This window comes from Coffea arabica, chromosome 8e, assembly GCF_036785885.1.
Source record: "Coffea arabica cultivar ET-39 chromosome 8e, Coffea Arabica ET-39 HiFi, whole genome shotgun sequence".
Lineage (NCBI taxonomy): Eukaryota > Viridiplantae > Streptophyta > Magnoliopsida > Gentianales > Rubiaceae > Coffea > Coffea arabica.
The window spans coordinates 40,688,539-40,705,887 of NC_092324.1; the positions used below are offsets into that span (position 1 = coordinate 40,688,539).

General features: G+C 37.8%; 1 protein-coding gene across 1 annotated transcript; it reads left to right on the plus strand.

Moving 5' to 3' along the window:
* Positions 1-9,568: 9,568 nt before the first annotated feature.
* LOC113704766 (vetispiradiene synthase 3-like) lies at positions 9,569-11,727 on the plus strand. The gene is made up of 5 exons (XM_072061081.1): positions 9,569-9,603; positions 10,039-10,257; positions 10,481-10,587; positions 10,856-10,983; positions 11,437-11,727. Exons 1-5 carry the CDS (start codon positions 9,569-9,571, stop codon positions 11,725-11,727), a joined length of 780 nt encoding a protein of 259 aa, XP_071917182.1.
* Positions 11,728-17,349: the final 5,622 nt, after the last annotated feature.

Sequence of the window (17,349 nt, forward strand, 5' to 3'; positions counted from 1 at the left end):
GCCACTTGGCGCTCTATCCGCTTCAATCTAGAATCCATGTGATGCAGTTGGAAACGAAAGACTGAAGACTGGCTGTCAGTAGAAGACGTCAGCGGAGATGCAGAAGGGGAAGGTCCGGAGGCATCTGTAGAAAGACCGCCAACCTCCGAAGTGGCATGTTTGGAAGCTGTACGCCTAGAAGGAACATGGATCGATCCTGGGGGAGCGAATTGGAAGGTACCATTTACTTGTTACACTAGACCCATCTTTTCCAAACAAACTAAATCAAGAGATTCCATAGTACATGCCAAAATGCAGATTATGATTAGTCAAATCCAGAACCCCAAGATTTATAGTCAATTGAGTGATAAAAGACCCCAGGATTAACGGCTTATTTTTCTTATTCAAGATAGTTTGGAAGTGAGAAGTAAACCAACAACCCAAATTGATCTTAATCTGAGCAACCATATACCAAATAAAAAAGAATTCAGGTTTGGTCAAAATACCTGAACTATCTTTTCTACCAGAGAAACTATAAGCCATAAACCGGTGCAAATAGCGATAGGCGGGGTTCTTAAGAAAAGATGCCTTAGACTGGATAGGATCATAGTTTTTTCGGTCAATTGACAATTCTTTCCAATAGCAAGTGTTATAGGAGAAAAATGGCTCTGTGTATTCACAAGAACTTGCCATATATTCCTCACTTTGGGAATACGGAATGTCAATGAAACCGAGGGCCAAATTAAATTCAGTGATAGATTGTGTGAACTCCCTACCCATCAATCTAAAACGCACCACCCCAAGAGTAGTAACGGAGAATTCATCAGGGATATTAAATTCAAAAGTAGCATAGAACTCCCATATTAGCTCAATAAAGGCAGATAAAATAATAGCAACATAACGGATCCAACCTATAGCGGCTAACTGCCTAGCGAACACATCCCTAATATTCTGGAGATCAAGTGTAGGGTCGTGGATATATTTATAAGGAATTAGTTTCCTTGTGCAAGCAGCGGCATACCGTTCCCTATCAGCAGCCCTGGTAAAGGTCAAATGGCCACCGAAATAGGTCAGAGAGAATATGTGAACCTCCCTATTCCGCCCAAGGCGGGTCCGAGAGCCTCCCGGAGCAGTCGCTTGGGAAGGCCTACTCAAAGGCACAGTAGGCTGTGGGGTGGAGGTGGCAGATCTGTTCTTACTTTTATTTTTTGGTTTGGTCATTTGATATCAGTGAACAGGGCAAGGTCAGGGTACAAGTTCTCAAAGTGAGTCAACAGGCAGCCAACTAAGCAAAGGGTTCCCAATCATAGCTCCCAACACCAACAGTTAAGGAAATAGACAATAAACTCACCCAAAAACCAATTAAATAGGCAAATGCAGTAAAACTTTCCCCAACACCACGGGTTTAACCCAAAATTGAGCAAATAGTCAATAGCAGCCACAGACAAAATCTCAGCACCCAAATTAAGTACAAATTGTCTGTTATCAGTTAGAAAATCAAAATATTTGGCCTCACCTACAAATTTAAAATCTGTCCTTAGCTAATTAAAACTAGAAATCTGGCCTCAACTAATTAAAAACTAGAAATTTGGCCTCAACTAAAAGTGACAGAAAATCAAAGAAAGAAAGCACCTGAGGGGGGAGCAGGTAGTGGGTACGGTGGAAGAAGCAGAGGCGACAACGGAGGAGGCCGTGCGCGTGGCGGCCACGTGTGGAGGGCTGGGTAGACACGCGCTGGCCGAGCTTGCTGGTGGTCAAGCACGGTGGGAAGAGTTGGCGAGCGTGGAGGTCGTGCGCTGGTTGCGCACACTGGGCTAAAACGTGTTGAGGCTCGCACGCTGTGCTGAAGCGCGCTCGTGCACGCTGGGGTCTGGGGCGGCGGGCTTGGTTGGCAGCTGGCTAACGCGGCGGCGTGCAGAGGAAACGAGTGAGCGGCGGCGGCGGGCTGAGGTGTGGTGGCAGCCAAGGAGAAAAGAAAGAAGAAGAAGGGAAAGAAAGAAAAGGAAGAAGAAGCAAGAAAAAGAAAAAAAAGAAGAAGAAGAAAAGTAGGGCAACCGTGGCGCTCTTCCCCCTTTTTTTTTAAGTGAGGGCAATTTCGTTTTTTCACACCTTTTTTCTTTTTCTTTTTTTTTTGTTTTTAACAAAGAACCCCTGTATTAGGCCTGGGCACGCCTAACTGCCTACTAGTCTTCTGACCATCTGTCAAAATTTTGATCCTTAAGCGTGACCACCTGACGTGGGCACGTCTAACTGCTATAAAGTCTTCTAACCGTCAATTCAGAACTTCATTTCTTAGGCGTGATCACCTAGCGTGAGCACATCTAACTAACGGAATCCTGTCACAAAACAACACACCACTAAATGACACTAACACTTAACAAAAACTCAAAAAATACAAGAAAACTAAAACAAATAGTCTTGGGTTGCCTCCCAAGTAACGGCTTTCTTTAACGTCTTTGGCTAGACTCGGCCGGAACTCTCAAAATGGATAAATTGGATTCTCCAGTTGTATGAATTCGACTTCCTCAACGGAGAATTCCTTATAGTAAGGTTTGAGATGATGGTCATTTATCACAAATTTCTTCTCCATCTTTAAACTTTGGATCTCCACTACACCATAATAAAAAATATTAGAAACGACAAATAGACCAATCCAACGAGAACGTAACTTATCGGAGAAAAGTTTAAGTTTCGAGTGATAAAAGAGCACTTTTTGCCCCATTACAAAGGACTTTCTTAAGACTTGTTGATTATGAAAAATTTTGCTCTTCTCCTTATAAATCATGGCATTCTTGTAAGCCTCATTTCTAATCTCTTCCAGCTCCTGTAGCTACAATTTTCTATGGAGTCTCGCTTCTTCCAGATCCATATTGCACTACTTCATTGCTCAGAATGCCCTATGCTCGAACTCCACTGGAAGATGACAAGCCTTACCGAAAACTGGTCTATATAGGGACATCCCAATCAACGTCTTGTATGCGGTGCGGTATGCCCATAGTGCATCTTCCACTTTCAAGTTTCAATAGTGCATAGTGCATATCTCTACCACATGCATGTCTCTACCATAATACGGTATGCCGAGCCTGTACAATAATAATAAAACCTAACTACCATCTAAAGCAGTTAATAATCAATTCTAGTACTGGAGTAGGGACCCTAGGTGTGCAATGGGTTACTTAATTCACCCTGTTCCTGAAGAGTTTGTTTAATCCAATATATCAGAATTAATTATCTGACTAAATTCACTAACTAGTAGACAGTGACAAGCAGGGTCGTCTCCTCAGGGATTGGGGAGAAATTTGTTTCCTTTCGAGTCAAGATAAATGGGGGGTTCTAGGATTAAATGCTAATGAACTAAATAAATCGAATGCGAAAAATAATTAATTGACAGAAATACTTGAGAGAACTCTAGCCAAGGGTACACTTCAGAAATGGTTCATGCACTGATCATCAATTCACATAAAATTTCAGCATTTATTAATAGATTGGTTATAGCTGTCATACACGCGATAAACAACCAGTTTTTCCTTACTTTTTCGATAATCAAGGTACGACCGTTAACTATTTCTCTAATCCGAAAATAATCCTAGGTACGATCGTAGGATTTAATTTCTAGATTGCATTAAGGTTTAGAAAAGTCCAATTCTAATTAATAAACACGCTACGAGAGTTTGTTTAAACTAGATCGTACGTTCTCCTGACATAAACCCAATTATACCAGTTGCAACCGGGACAGAGGTAATCGACCAATTACGGATCCAACTACCCCTAATTTGCAAAATAGGCTATGTGAATAATTAAATATTGCACACTATTCAATCGTACACAAAAGTTATAATAATTGAAAGTAGAAAACATATATATAACCAATATATGGAGGAAGTAATTAAAATAATTTAGATCTCACAATATTTGCCGAACCAAATCTTCAGTTGTCCTCTTGACTAGAATTGGAGAGTTAGTTTTCCATTAATGGAAAACAAGCCATGCGTAGAGAATTGAGAAAAATTGCCAAATTGGCTCTCTCAATTTTGGTCAGCTGCGGAAGAAAAGAACGAGGAATTTTTGTTGCTTTCAATTGTTTCCAACCAAAGGCATACGAGAGAGTCTAATGCTCTCTTCAATTTGGTCAAACAAAAGTAAAAAGCAAAAACCCACAAGTCCACAATTGCGGCTCCTCTCATTGGTTTCTTCCTAATTGTTTACAAAGCACCACCAAAGTCAAAGACAAGCCTTAGGAAAAGTACCCCTCTTCTTTTCACGTTGGTAGCCACACAAAAAGGCAAAAAGGAATTCCTCCCTTTTTTCAGCCAGGCCCTACCAGAGAGAGGAACGTAAATCTCATCCTAGTTTTTCTCCTACAAAGTTGGTAACCGACTACCAAAAATTTCCTAATTAACAAATCCTATTACAGATAACTCTCTTCAGCTTGGGAGTGACCCCACTGCTTTCCAAAGTTGTAGTTCGCTGCCTCGCTCAATATTCTGGAGCTTCCCACGTGCGATCGAGTACAGGTTTTTGGAGTAGGGTTAGGCGTGGGCACGCCTAAATGTCAAGAAGTCCATTGGAATTTGATTTTCAGCACTTTTCAGCATTACTTCCTGCAATTAACACAAACCACCAAACCTTAGTAGAATCCATCTAATAGAGCGACATTTAGTCCCAACAACTATGAAATAACAATGAAATAACCCACTAAAATGCACCCTATCATTAGAGAAACTTATGATCTAATTTAAATGAACTCTCGTAGCGTGTTTGTTGGTTAGGATTGGGTTTTTCTAATTCTTATTGCAATCGAGAAATTAAATCCTATGGTCATACCTAAGGTTATTTTTTGGTTAGGGAAGTAGTTAATGGTCGTACCTTGACTATCGAAAAAGTAAGAAAAGACTAGTTGTTTATCGCGTGTATGACAACTATAACCAATCTATTAATGAGTAATTGAATTATCTTTGCATCGATGATTAGTTGAATGGACCGTGTCTGAAAGTTGCACCTTTGACTAGAGTCGTATTGGTTATTGATTAATTCCTATTTATTTCTATTAGTTGTTTCATTAGTTAGTTAATTAGTTATTTTATATTCTCCAAAAAACCCCCATACTTCGGATTCTGGAAGAAACAAATTATCCCTAATCCCTATGGATTCGACTTTGCTTACCGCTATATACAAAATTTGTATTTTTCTAGAGTAGATATTTATTATTGCACAGTTTTGACACCTGTCACGTGGACCCACTCTTCTTTAACATCCAAACTAGATTTTTAGACCTCTGCTAACCCTTGGCTCCATCTCATACCAACCGGACTTCCTGTCAAACCTATGGTGCACTTGGTCCAATACTAGCCAAATTCCTTAGCACCTTGGTCCACCACCAATGAGAGAATTTTTACCGATCCAACTTTGAGAAGAATCCACTTGCCCCTGAGTAGCCCAGTCTCGAGACCTGAAACTCTGATACCAATTGTTAGGATCCAAGCGCAAAACACACAACTATTAAGATATCAAGTACACAACAATTTAATGATTAACAAATCATAAGTATGAAAGATAAACGACACACAAAATTTAACATGGTTCGGCTCCACCATTGAGCCTACGTTCACGAAGAGAGAACTCGCTTTTTATTATGAGAGGAAAATCCTATACAAGAATATAATTTGACCCCAAACCCAACTCTTGTATACCATTTCTCATCTCCCAAAAACCCTCTCTCACTACCTATGTATAAGATTACATGTCATCTCTTGTGTGCCCTTGTGTGTCTCTTGTATAGTATGTCAATCCACCTATTTATAGATAACATTATTTGGCCAAAATTCAAATAACAATAGGAAATCAATTCTAATTCCTAGACCTGTATAGAATATGAAATAACTTCTAATTCTACACTAAATAGGATATTTCTTGACTATTATTTCAAGTAACTAAAACTAATTAGAAAACTAGTTACTTCTACACAAAAGAAGAAATCTACCTAAAAGAAATTAAACCAATTTCCTAACAAAATCTTTGAAGAAAACTACTGTAAAAATTCCGGCTATAGAAGTCTTTTTATATTTTTTGGACTTTCTCTTATCAATTGTGTTACATACAATTTGTAAAGTTTTAGAAAATTTGTTTTGGATTTGATAGTGCAAAAGTGAGAGCTAGATTTTCCCTCTTCTTTTTAATCTTTATTAATCTACATGAGACTTTTTGATGGTATTGTTTTGTCTGCAGCATATCCTTTTGTTTCCTTTGGTTTTTAGAAAACCATACAATGTCCTCTAGATCAGTTAGTCGGCTTGATAATTTGTTTGACTTGACTTTCCAAAGAATTTGCTGGTACTGTTTCAGTTGTCAAATTATCTTTGACATCACATTGGCAGATCATAGTGCAGACTTTTGTCGTTCGTCCAAGTTGATGGCTTGCATTGCTGACAACTGAGTGCTCCAAATCAATCGGATAGGGTTTACTAAAACTAAGTACAACGAACAGCTAAAGCAGCCCCTAATGAGTAACTACTAGGGTGATGGATCTATATATATGTAATTGAATTCCTCTGGCTGATCATCCATATGATTATAGTAAAAACACTTAGTTGAGCTCAATCATCCCCTATTTACCCCACCAACATGGCCTCCCTCAAACTGCTGAAGTTGTCCGGCAATTGGCAGACTTTCTTGAAAACATTTGGGCTGATCGTATGACAACGTTTACTCTTGATAAGCAGGTTATGCTTCCTTCATATTTCTATAAGTTCATAATTGACCTCATATTTTTTTTTCCAACAATGTTATTTCCTCTATACCATTCATTTTTCTAGATTGTAAATAACTTGTCTCACATCTGTTTGCTGAATATTTTCTTTTTTTTAGCCTCCCACTTCTCTTCACACCCTTTTCGCCCCTAACCATCAATCATAGAATTCAAACTCTGAATCTGACAAGAAAAAAATACTCTAATAATTCTCCATCGACCATTGATCTGACCCCAATGATCACATATCTATTTGCTGGGAAGGATCATCCTTCATCCTCTATATTTCCCGTTGTTAATGCAAACATGGTTGTGCCTTAATAAATTCTTTATTTTCCATTAAGAACAAAAAGAAGATTTTATTGTTTTTGGAGAGTATGAGACAAAATTAGCAACACTTTTAGATCCAGACTAGTGGGTTATTTAGATGAGCTTCTAATTCTCAATTTAAGTGGTTCAACTTTTTTTTGTTGATTTTAAAATTAATCATCTAAATAACATAGAGTTTCAGAAAAGAAAACAGAATATCTAAGTGGACAACCGATTCAACTGTATGGGTTTTGCCCATTTTGACCTTTAAGTCCTTTTCATTTTTCCGTATGTTAATGTAAAACTTTTACCTGGAGTCATGCGACATTTCCTTTCCTATTAGGCTTTTATGACGACCTTACATATCATTCATCCCTATTATTTTCCCTATGACATCAATGCGTATCGTTACAGATACTCGATTAATTTGCAGGCAGAAGGATTTTTTATTAGTGTTTTAGGGTACGAGGTATGTCTTTGCCTGTTTAATGTCTAAGAATTCTTGTTTTTCAAGGAAAATTAACAAGATTAATTTGACAATATCATTGAAGAAATATTTTTGAGATGCATTTAGGGATATGAAATGTACACCAAAGAGATTGAAGTTTTGAAGGTAGAAGTGATGAGCATGCTTCTGGCAACAGGAACAACCATGATGCAAAAATTGGATTTCATTGACAAAATAGAACGACTCGGTATCTCGTATCACTTTGAGGATGAGATTCAAAATCAACTAGAACAGCTTTTCAATCTATCTACCAACTTGGGAAGGTATCTAGAATATGATTTATCTACTGCAGCACTTCAGTTTCGACTTTTCAGGCAATATGGTTTTAATATCTCTTGTGGTATACAATTTGCTTACTAAATTCACTGATTCAAAAGTGCGTACAAACACTAGCATGTGATTTCTCTGACATACCATTGCCTAAATAATTTCCAAGTAGGAATTTTCAACCAATTCGTTGATCCTAATGGTAAGTTCAAGGACTCCTTATACAGCGACTTAAGAGGTCTCCTAAATCTATATGAAGCTGCTCAGGTCAAAGCACAGCAAGACAAAATTTTAGAAGAAGTTCTTGCTTTCACAACCACCTATTTGACACCTGAAATTCCCCATATGGGTTCTAATATTCTTGCAAAATGACAGGTGTCGGGCCTGTGCAATAATAAAAACCTGCTCAACTAAAGTTAATTTCTGTAGGTAGTGGTAAGCAGGGTCGAATCCACAGGGACTGAGTGTAACTGTTTCTTTTCAAATTCACAGTAACAAAGGGGGTGTTTTTGTGCAGAAAGTGACAATCAAAGAAATTCAAATAAAATCTAAGAAGCTACTAAAAATTAAATAACAAATTACTAAAATCAAATGGGTGATAATTAAGGATCTAGTCAAGAAATAACTTCAGTAATGGTTCATCTCATTGATCATAGTTGCACAAGCAATTTCAATTATTTATTAATAAATAGGTTATAACTGCCAAACAAACGATGACAGTCAATCCCTCCTTACTGTGTCAGTGATTAAGGTACGCCCGTTAATCACTGCTCTAATTGAGAAATAATCCTCGGTACGCTCGTAAGATTTAATTCCCCAATTGCCTTACGTATTAGAGGAGTCCTATTCTAACCAAATAATACAATACCAGGGTTATTTTAGGTTAGCCAGCGTATTCCCCTAACACAAACCCAATCATGCCAGTTATCACTATTTTGAGATAATTAAACAATTACGGATTTAACGTCCCAATTGACAATAGATTATCAAATTAACTAATTATCCGGATCCAAGACAATCAATTAATTGAACAACCATAAGCACTATAACCATGAAATATGCGAATACCAATAAATAAAAGGAAAAGATAAAATTAATTCGAGCTCACAATTCTTAGGTGAATCAAAGCATCCGTTGTTCCTTGACTAGAGCGAAGAAATTAGTTCATATTTGGTGCGAAAAACCCACGCAAAATTGAAATAACAGCTGCGGCCATTGTTCTTGCTCGCGCGAATTCTATTCGGCCGAAGGAATAAAGAAAAACGAGGGACTACGGAAAGTGATTCAATCTCCTAATTGCGCCTGACATGCCAAAAGAAAAAGCTACTATAAAGCTAACAAGGAAAAGTCAACCAAAAACCACCCAAAGGTGGTACTAATTCTAATTCCTATCTCATTCTCCAGATGTGCGGCGGCCCCCAAGAAAAGAAAACCTCTGCCGTGCTCTCTTCTTTTGAAATTATCAAAATGGACAAAAATCTTCCTTTGTCAATAATGCTCCTGGGATAAGCTCTGTTATTTGGGCTCTTTTCTTGTTAAATTGGTACTTATTATCATATTTTCGTTCTACTCTCTGAAATAAATACAAATTATGAAAATTGCAACCTATCACAAAACAAGTGAAACATGCCCTTGAGCAGCCATTCCATAAGGGCATACCAAGATATGAGGCTTATTGTTACATCTCCATGTACGAGGAAGATGAATGTAATAACAAACTACTATTACGGCTCGCCAAATTGGATTATCACTTGTCGCAGATGCTGAATAAACAAGACCTTTGTGAGATATTAAGGTGCTTCCTTGGACGCACCATCTTCCTAACGAACAGAGTTTGTTATGAATATTACCTGCAAAAGTTTATTTAATTAAGTGCTTGGTGCAATTTTAGGTTCGTTTAACAGCAATTTTTTTTTTTCTAAAGCAACAAAAAAAATTTTCTAAAGTAATTTTTCTCTTTATTGCTAAAAATGGCTGGTAATATGAGATTTTTATGTTAGTATTGTCTTTCTAAATTGTGTGGAGCCCTAATTCATATCTAATTAACTACACCCTTAGAATTACCGAATTATTGTCAACACAAACTACCAAAAGAAATACGATTTTTCAATTTCTGTCATAAGTATCATTCAAAATGTCTCTTTATATTCCCATATTTTTATAGAAAGCTTCAATAATGGATATATAATGTTTCTTCTTCTTCTTTTTTTCTTCATTCATGACGATGTAGGTGGGGAAAGGAACTGGACATCCTATCAAAAGTTCCATATGCAAGGGACAGATTTGTGGAATGCTACTTTTGGGATGTTGGAACCATTTATGAACCTCAGCACTCTCTTGCTCGAATGACTTTGGCAAAAGCAATAGCCATTGCTGGAATAATTGACAATACCTATGATGCTTATGGCACTCTTGATGAACTCAAAATATTAACGGAAGCTGTGGAAAGGTATGCATATAGCCATGCCTCCTAAGTTGCATATTGTCTTAAGGTTTTGCCCAAACTTGCATGCCTGATAAATGTTGTAATCACACTTAGAAAAGGAAAAGAAAAAAGAGAAAAAGGACTACGAACTCAAAAAGGAAAAGTAGAATCACTTAATTGTAAATTTTCTCTAGCACGATAATGCATGTTAATGTGCATTAACAAAGGAATTTCGCTTTGCTTGCAGATGGGATGGAAATGGAATTGAGCAGCTCTCAGACTACTTGAAGACTTCTTATATGATACTTTTGAATTTTAATAAGGAGCTTGAGGAAGATTTATCAAAAAAACAAAGTACCTGTGTGTTTGACAAGTATATGGAAGAAGTATGGCACCACGTTGCTAATGAACTATATTTCTTGTAGTTTTAGATGAAATTTTTGTAAGTTGAATCCTTGATGCAGTACTGACCAATATTTCCATGCATTCATTGGTTTAACTCAGTGGAAACAATACGTGAGGACGAATTTTGCTCAGTCAAAGTGATTTCTTGCAAGTGAATTGCCATCTTTTGCTGATTATTTGAGCAATGGTCTGATCACAACGGCATATTATCCTCTAGCATCTGCAGCTTTCATGGGCATGGATAGTGCCACAAAGGATGTTATGGACTGGATGCCAACTCATCCTAAACTCTTTGTTGCTTTAGGAAAACATACCCGATTGCTTAATGATGTCGGCAGTTACAAGGTTTGAATATGTTTTGGCATTTAGTTTGCATGCAAGAATTGGCAAAACCCTCAATTAGAGGTCTTAGATTTTAATCCCCTATTCCTTCTTTGCTTCTTAAATTCCACTCCTCTCTTATTAGAAAAAAATTTAAAAAAAATCCTAAATTCGCTCCTGTACTATTAAGTCGTGATTACACCTGTTTTAATTCTATGTCTTGTTAGTTTTGTGCAAAACTACATGTAAGATTTTAGAAATGTACATGTTATGCGCAATTTGACCTAGTATCAAAGGTCATGATTCCACTTGTTTAATGCATTAGGACTTGTCAATTTTGTGAACTACATCTTAGTACCTTGTTGTACACTTAGTGGGGTTCTAGATTTCTCACATCGTTTTGGGTATATGTTCTAGAAATTCACATTTTCAGTATGGTTCAAAAGTTTAATCTATTTAAACTCTTCACGTTTGAAGTTTGAGAGAGAAAGGGCCAGTGGCATGGCGATTGAATGCTACATGAAGGACTATAATGTATCCGAGGAAGAGGCAATGAAGAAGTTTGAAGACATGGCTGTGGATGCTTGGAAGGATGTAAATGAGCAATGCTTGAGACTTACTACCATTCCAAGAAAAATTCTCAAAGTGATTCTCAATCTAGCAAGATTATGCGAAGTTGTTTACAAGCAGCGTGGAGATGGATTCACTAATCAACGAAGAATTGAAGCCCATATAAAGGCAATACTTGTGGATTCCATATCTCTTTGAGGAGGATGACAATGGTTGTGTTTTATGTTATCACTGAATTGGCCCCAGTCAATGCAGCATGAGTTGTCATTAAGCATAATGATCATGCACATAATTGTATTAATTGTGGTGTTAAATACAAGTTACTGAGTCAATGGTGAGTAGTAAACTAGCAAGTTTAATTAAGCTATGAGAAAAGGGTATAGAATCCCCTTGCTTGTTTCTCACCTACTTTTACCCACCTACAAGTCCCAAAAAACACGTATAAATTGAATAACGTGTGCAAGACTGGAGTTTCCAACATAAGTGTACACTTGTTAGAAGTTCCAACTTTTCAACATTTACTAACGCTTCAAAGTTTGGATTAGATGAAAGAGTATGAATCATGTCCATTCTTGTATGTATTTAAGTTTGCAATTGCTTGGAAGGATTATATCTAAGTTGTACATTAATTCCTCTCAGCCATTCTTTTTTGTCCCCCTTCTCTCAGCACTTCTATTTCATAAGTTGTTTAGTTTTCTTTAAAAAAAAAACTTACATTAACATTGCTTTATTCCAAAATTGAACATTTTCTTCAGTCCATGAATGGAATTATCAGCTGCCATTGGTACTCACAGCATCATGCGACTATCTTTAAGTTTCTTTGAAATCCTTGGCCCAACTTGTTTGGTGACATGTGCCTTTCCAATGAAAGGTTTTCGAGGACAGCAGCTATTAATATATATTGCATCTTTTACTAGTCTACAATTCTCTCTTCAATCCATGTCTGGAATTTATTGTGAAATCTTCTTGTGATTATCAGATCAATCCTACAATTACTTACACTTAATTCATGTGATTTTTTTTTTTGGATTTTGGACGTACTCAAATGTCAGCAATATACTGAATAATCCAGCACATAAAAAGGACAGAGAAAATTGTCACGTTACACTACCATAAAGTTATTGTGACTTATTACAGCAAAGTCTTTTGTTCTTTTAATAGCTTATTGGGGGTATAGATTTTATCAAGTGATGGTATTCAGTATTTTGCTGCAATTGTCATATTACTTCCGATTGTGACTATTTCCTGTTTTTGGTTGTTACTAAAAGTTGTTTTTGCTCAAAAATAAGTTACTACTAGCTGTAGAGTTTTTTAAAAAGAATTGGAGAGTAGTTGGGGAGGATGTTGTTAGAACGTTAAAGTTTTGCTTTCAGAAGTCTAACATGTACTACCCTATGAACTCTACTACTATTTCATTGATCCCAAAATCGAGTAATGCTATACAAAATGAAGGGTTTCAGGCCCATCTCAGCTGTAATGTTCTCTCTATAAGGCTTTCTCTGCCATATTGACCAGCAGATTGAAGAAAGTAATGATTAGCCTTGCGGCAAACCAGCAAAGTGCTTTTGTACAAGGTAGACGACTGGCAGATAATGTCTTATTGATGCATAGGGAAGGTGGAAGGTGGAAAACCTAGAGCATAGTTAGAGGATACCATAAGGAAGGTGGAAAGCCTAGAGCTGTGCTCAAACTAGATATAATGAAGGCATATGATTCTTTGAATTGGAAATTTTTATTTGGCACATTGGAGGTTCTGGAATTTCCAGATCAGTTCATCAATTGGATAAAAGTATGTGTAACAACAGCACTATCCTCAGTGAATCCAAATGGCTCTCTGGCGGGGTATTTCAAGAGTGGAAGGGGATTGAGACAGGGCGATCCCGTGTCTCCTTATCTTGTTTTACTTTGTATGGAAATGTTTTCAGCAACTTTTGCATGGAACATAGAAACTCTGGGGTTTGACTTTCATCCTAGATGTCAAGAGCTGCAGCTTTCTCATTTTGTTTTTGCTGATGATTTATTTTTTATATCTGCAGCTACAGCCGAATCATTTGATACAATGAAGAAAACAGTGGATGAGTTTGGTGCTATGTCCGGGTTGCTACCTAACCTGAAAAAATGTCGGGTTTATATAGCTGGTTTGAATGGGTAGGAAGCTGCAACTATGTGTAATATAATGGGTATGCTGAGAGGAATATTGCCTCTATAGTACTTGGGCCTTCCATTAATCAGCTCTAGACTATCCTATAATGACTATTAGCCAATCTTTATTACGTTGGAGCAGAAAATCAATAGTTGAGCTATGGTGGCCGTTAACAGTTGATAAAAGCAGTGCTATTTGGAATATATTTGCATTGGTGCAGTGTTTTCATCTTGCGAAAAGCCGTGACCAAAAAGATAAACAGACTATCGGCTTCATTTCGTTGGGCACGAGAGCTAAAACAGATGCCTGTAGCAAAAGTAAATTGGAGTGCAGTGTGTACACCCAAACAGAAAGGTGGTTTGGGCCTGTATAATACTGAGCTATGGAATAGATGCCTGATTATGAAGTTAATATGGAACATCAGCAGTAAAAGGGACACTTATTGTTAGGACCGGGCCAGGAAATAGACAAACTCAAGTTAGCACAAAGTAGGCGGTATAACCGACCATATAATAGATAGGCGGTAGATACCAGCCATATAATAATTAGGCGGTAAAACCGACCATATAAAGACAGATAACAAAGCAAATAAAAGACACAGAAGATTTACGTGGTTCGGTCAAATTGACCTACGTCCACGGGCGAGAGAGGAGCAATATTTCAACTATGAAGAAGAAATACAAAAGCCGTAGGAAAGTGATTCCTAGGCCAAAAGGCACTTATAAAAGAGTTTAGAAAATATTCCTAAACTCAAAACAAGAGAGCCTAAAATATTTGACTGAATGGGCTAAATGACTCAAGAAGCTAATAGCCCATATAACTCTCTTGAGTGGTGCACTTCAACTTCTCAAAGGCCTTCTCTATTTATAGGAAACAATGGAGGATATTCCCTCAGCTTCTGGCGATGTGGGATTACAAAATTCTGCCACAGTCAAGAATCAAGAATTGCGGCTGCAGCAAGAAGTCAAGAGTTGCTGCTGTGGCTTGACTTTAACAAATCTCCACCTTGGCATAATTTTGAGTACCACTATCGACAATAGTAAAATTGCTCCACCTTCTCCACATAAGCCCCAATGGGCATAAATCACCAACAATGAATACCAATCAAGTCCAAGCACTGCTTGAACTTGTAAACTGGAAGAGGTTTCGTAAACATATCGGCTGGATTGTCGTTAGTATTGATTTTCTGAATAAGGACTTTTCCCTCAGCAACGATATCCCGAATGAAGTGATACTTCACATCAATGTGTTTCGTCCTCTCATGATACATCTGATCTTTAGTCAAGTGTATGGCACTTTGACTATCACAGTGAATATCAGTAACACCTTGATATAGACTTAGCTCGCTAAATAAACTCTTCAACCACAAGGCTTCTTTGATTGCCTCGGTCACAGCCATATATTCTGCTTCAGTAGTAGACAAAGCTACGACAGGTTGTAGAGTAGCTTTCCAACTAACAGCACAACCTCCAATGCAAAATACATAACCTGAAAGTGATCTTCTCCTGTCAAGATCCCCAGCGTAGTCTGAGTCTACAAAACCAACCAAAGTGTTATTATTTCTTCCAAACTCCAAACATGCATTTGAAGTACCTCGCAAGTATCTGAGAATCCACTTCACAGCTTGCCAATGTGCTTTACCAGGGCAAGACATATATCTGCTAACAACACTGACTGCTTGTGCAATATCTGGACGAGTACAAACCATTGCATACATAACACTGCCGACTGCACTGGAATAAGGAACCCGTGCCATATAATCTTCCTCTTCATCTGATTTTGGTGATTGAGCAGCAGATAGCCGAAAATGGCTAGCAAGAGGAGTAGATACTGGTTTAGCATCTTTCATGCCAAAACGCTCCAAAACTTTCTCAAGGTAATTTTTCTGGGTCAAGAACAATTTCCCTACTCCTCGATCTCGCTTGATATCCATGCCAAGAATTTTCTTAGCTGCTCCTAAATCTTTCATTTCAAATTCACTATTTAACTGCAGTTTCAAAGTGTGAATTTCTGACAAATTCTTGGCAGCAATGAGCATATCATCAACATAAAGCAGCAAATAAATGAAAGAACCATCATTTAACTTCCGGAAGTAAACACAACTATCATACATGCTCCTCAAATAACCATGACCCAACATAAAGGAATCAAACCTTTTATACCATTGTCTTGGAGACTGCTTCAATCCATATAAGGATTTCTTCAATAAGCAAACATGGTCTTCCTTACCTTCAATTTCAAAATCCTGGGGTTGTCTCATATAAATTTGTTCTTCAAGTTCGCCATGTAAGAAAGCTGTCTTAACGTCGAGCTGTTCTAACTCCAAATTATACATGGCTACTAAAGCAAGCAAAACACGAATAGAGCTATGTTTAACAACAGGTGAGAATATATCATTAAAATCAACACCTTGTACCTGACTATAGCCCTTTGCAACCAATCGTGCTTTATATCTTACATCTTCAACCCCTGGAATACCTTCCTTCTTCTTGAAGACCCATTTGCATCCAACAATTTTCTTAGCTGACGGCGGCTTTACAAGAACCCAAGTTTCATTACGATGAAGAGATTCAATTTCTTCATTCATCGCAATCAACCACTTTGCAGAATCATCACAAGAAACTGCTTCTGAATAGGTGGAAGGCTCACCAACTGCATCAGTTTCTTCTGCAATAGACAAAGCATATGCAACTAAATTTGCATATCTTTGTGGTGGTCGAATGTCTCTCCTTTGTCTATCTCTGGCTATGGAATATTCCTCTTCTTCTGAACTATCTTCCACAGTAGACTCAGGTGCATCTACTGGCATTTGTTGAATAGAAGATTTGGTCTGAGAAGGACCAGAACTGCCAATATCAAGCTCCACCTGCTTCTGTGTACTATCAGTAGTACAAGGACTAGAAGACTCCTTCTTGGAAGATAACATATACAATTCATCAAAAGTAACATCTCTACTGATCACAAATTTTGGAGATTTGGGATCAGGACACCATAATCTGTATCCTTTCACCCCAGAAGCATACCCAAGAAAAATGCACTTTTTAGCCCTAGGCTCCAATTTTCCATCATTCACGTGCATGTATGCTGGACAACCAAAAACTTTTAAATTGGAGTAATCAGCAGGAGTACCTGACCAAACTTCCTCAGGAGTTTTGAAATCAAGAGATGCAGAAGGAGAACGGTTGACAATATAACAGGCCATATTGATCGCCTCTGCCCAAAAGTCGTTTGTCAACCCTGCATTGGAGATCATACATCTTGCTCTCTCCAAAAGCATTCTGTTCATACGTTCAGCCACACCATTTTGTTGAGGCGTCATCCTGACGGTGTGATGCCGAACAATTCCTTCATTCTTGCAGAATTCATTAAATTCACCTCCACAAAATTCCATGCCATTATCTGTTCTCAACCGCTTAATGTGTTTTCCTGTTTGCTTCTCAATCAAAACTTTCCATTGCTTGAAAGTTAGGAAAACATCATTTTTATGCTTAAGAAAATATACCCAAACTTTCCTTGAATAATCATCAATGAAAGTCAACATGTACCTGGCACCTCCTTTAGAAGGAGCACGAGAAGGCCCCCAGAGGTCTGAATGAATGTAGTCTAAAGTTCCTTTGGTCCTGTGAACTGCCGGCAACTGGAAGCTAACTGTCTTCTGCTTTCCAAAAATGCAATGT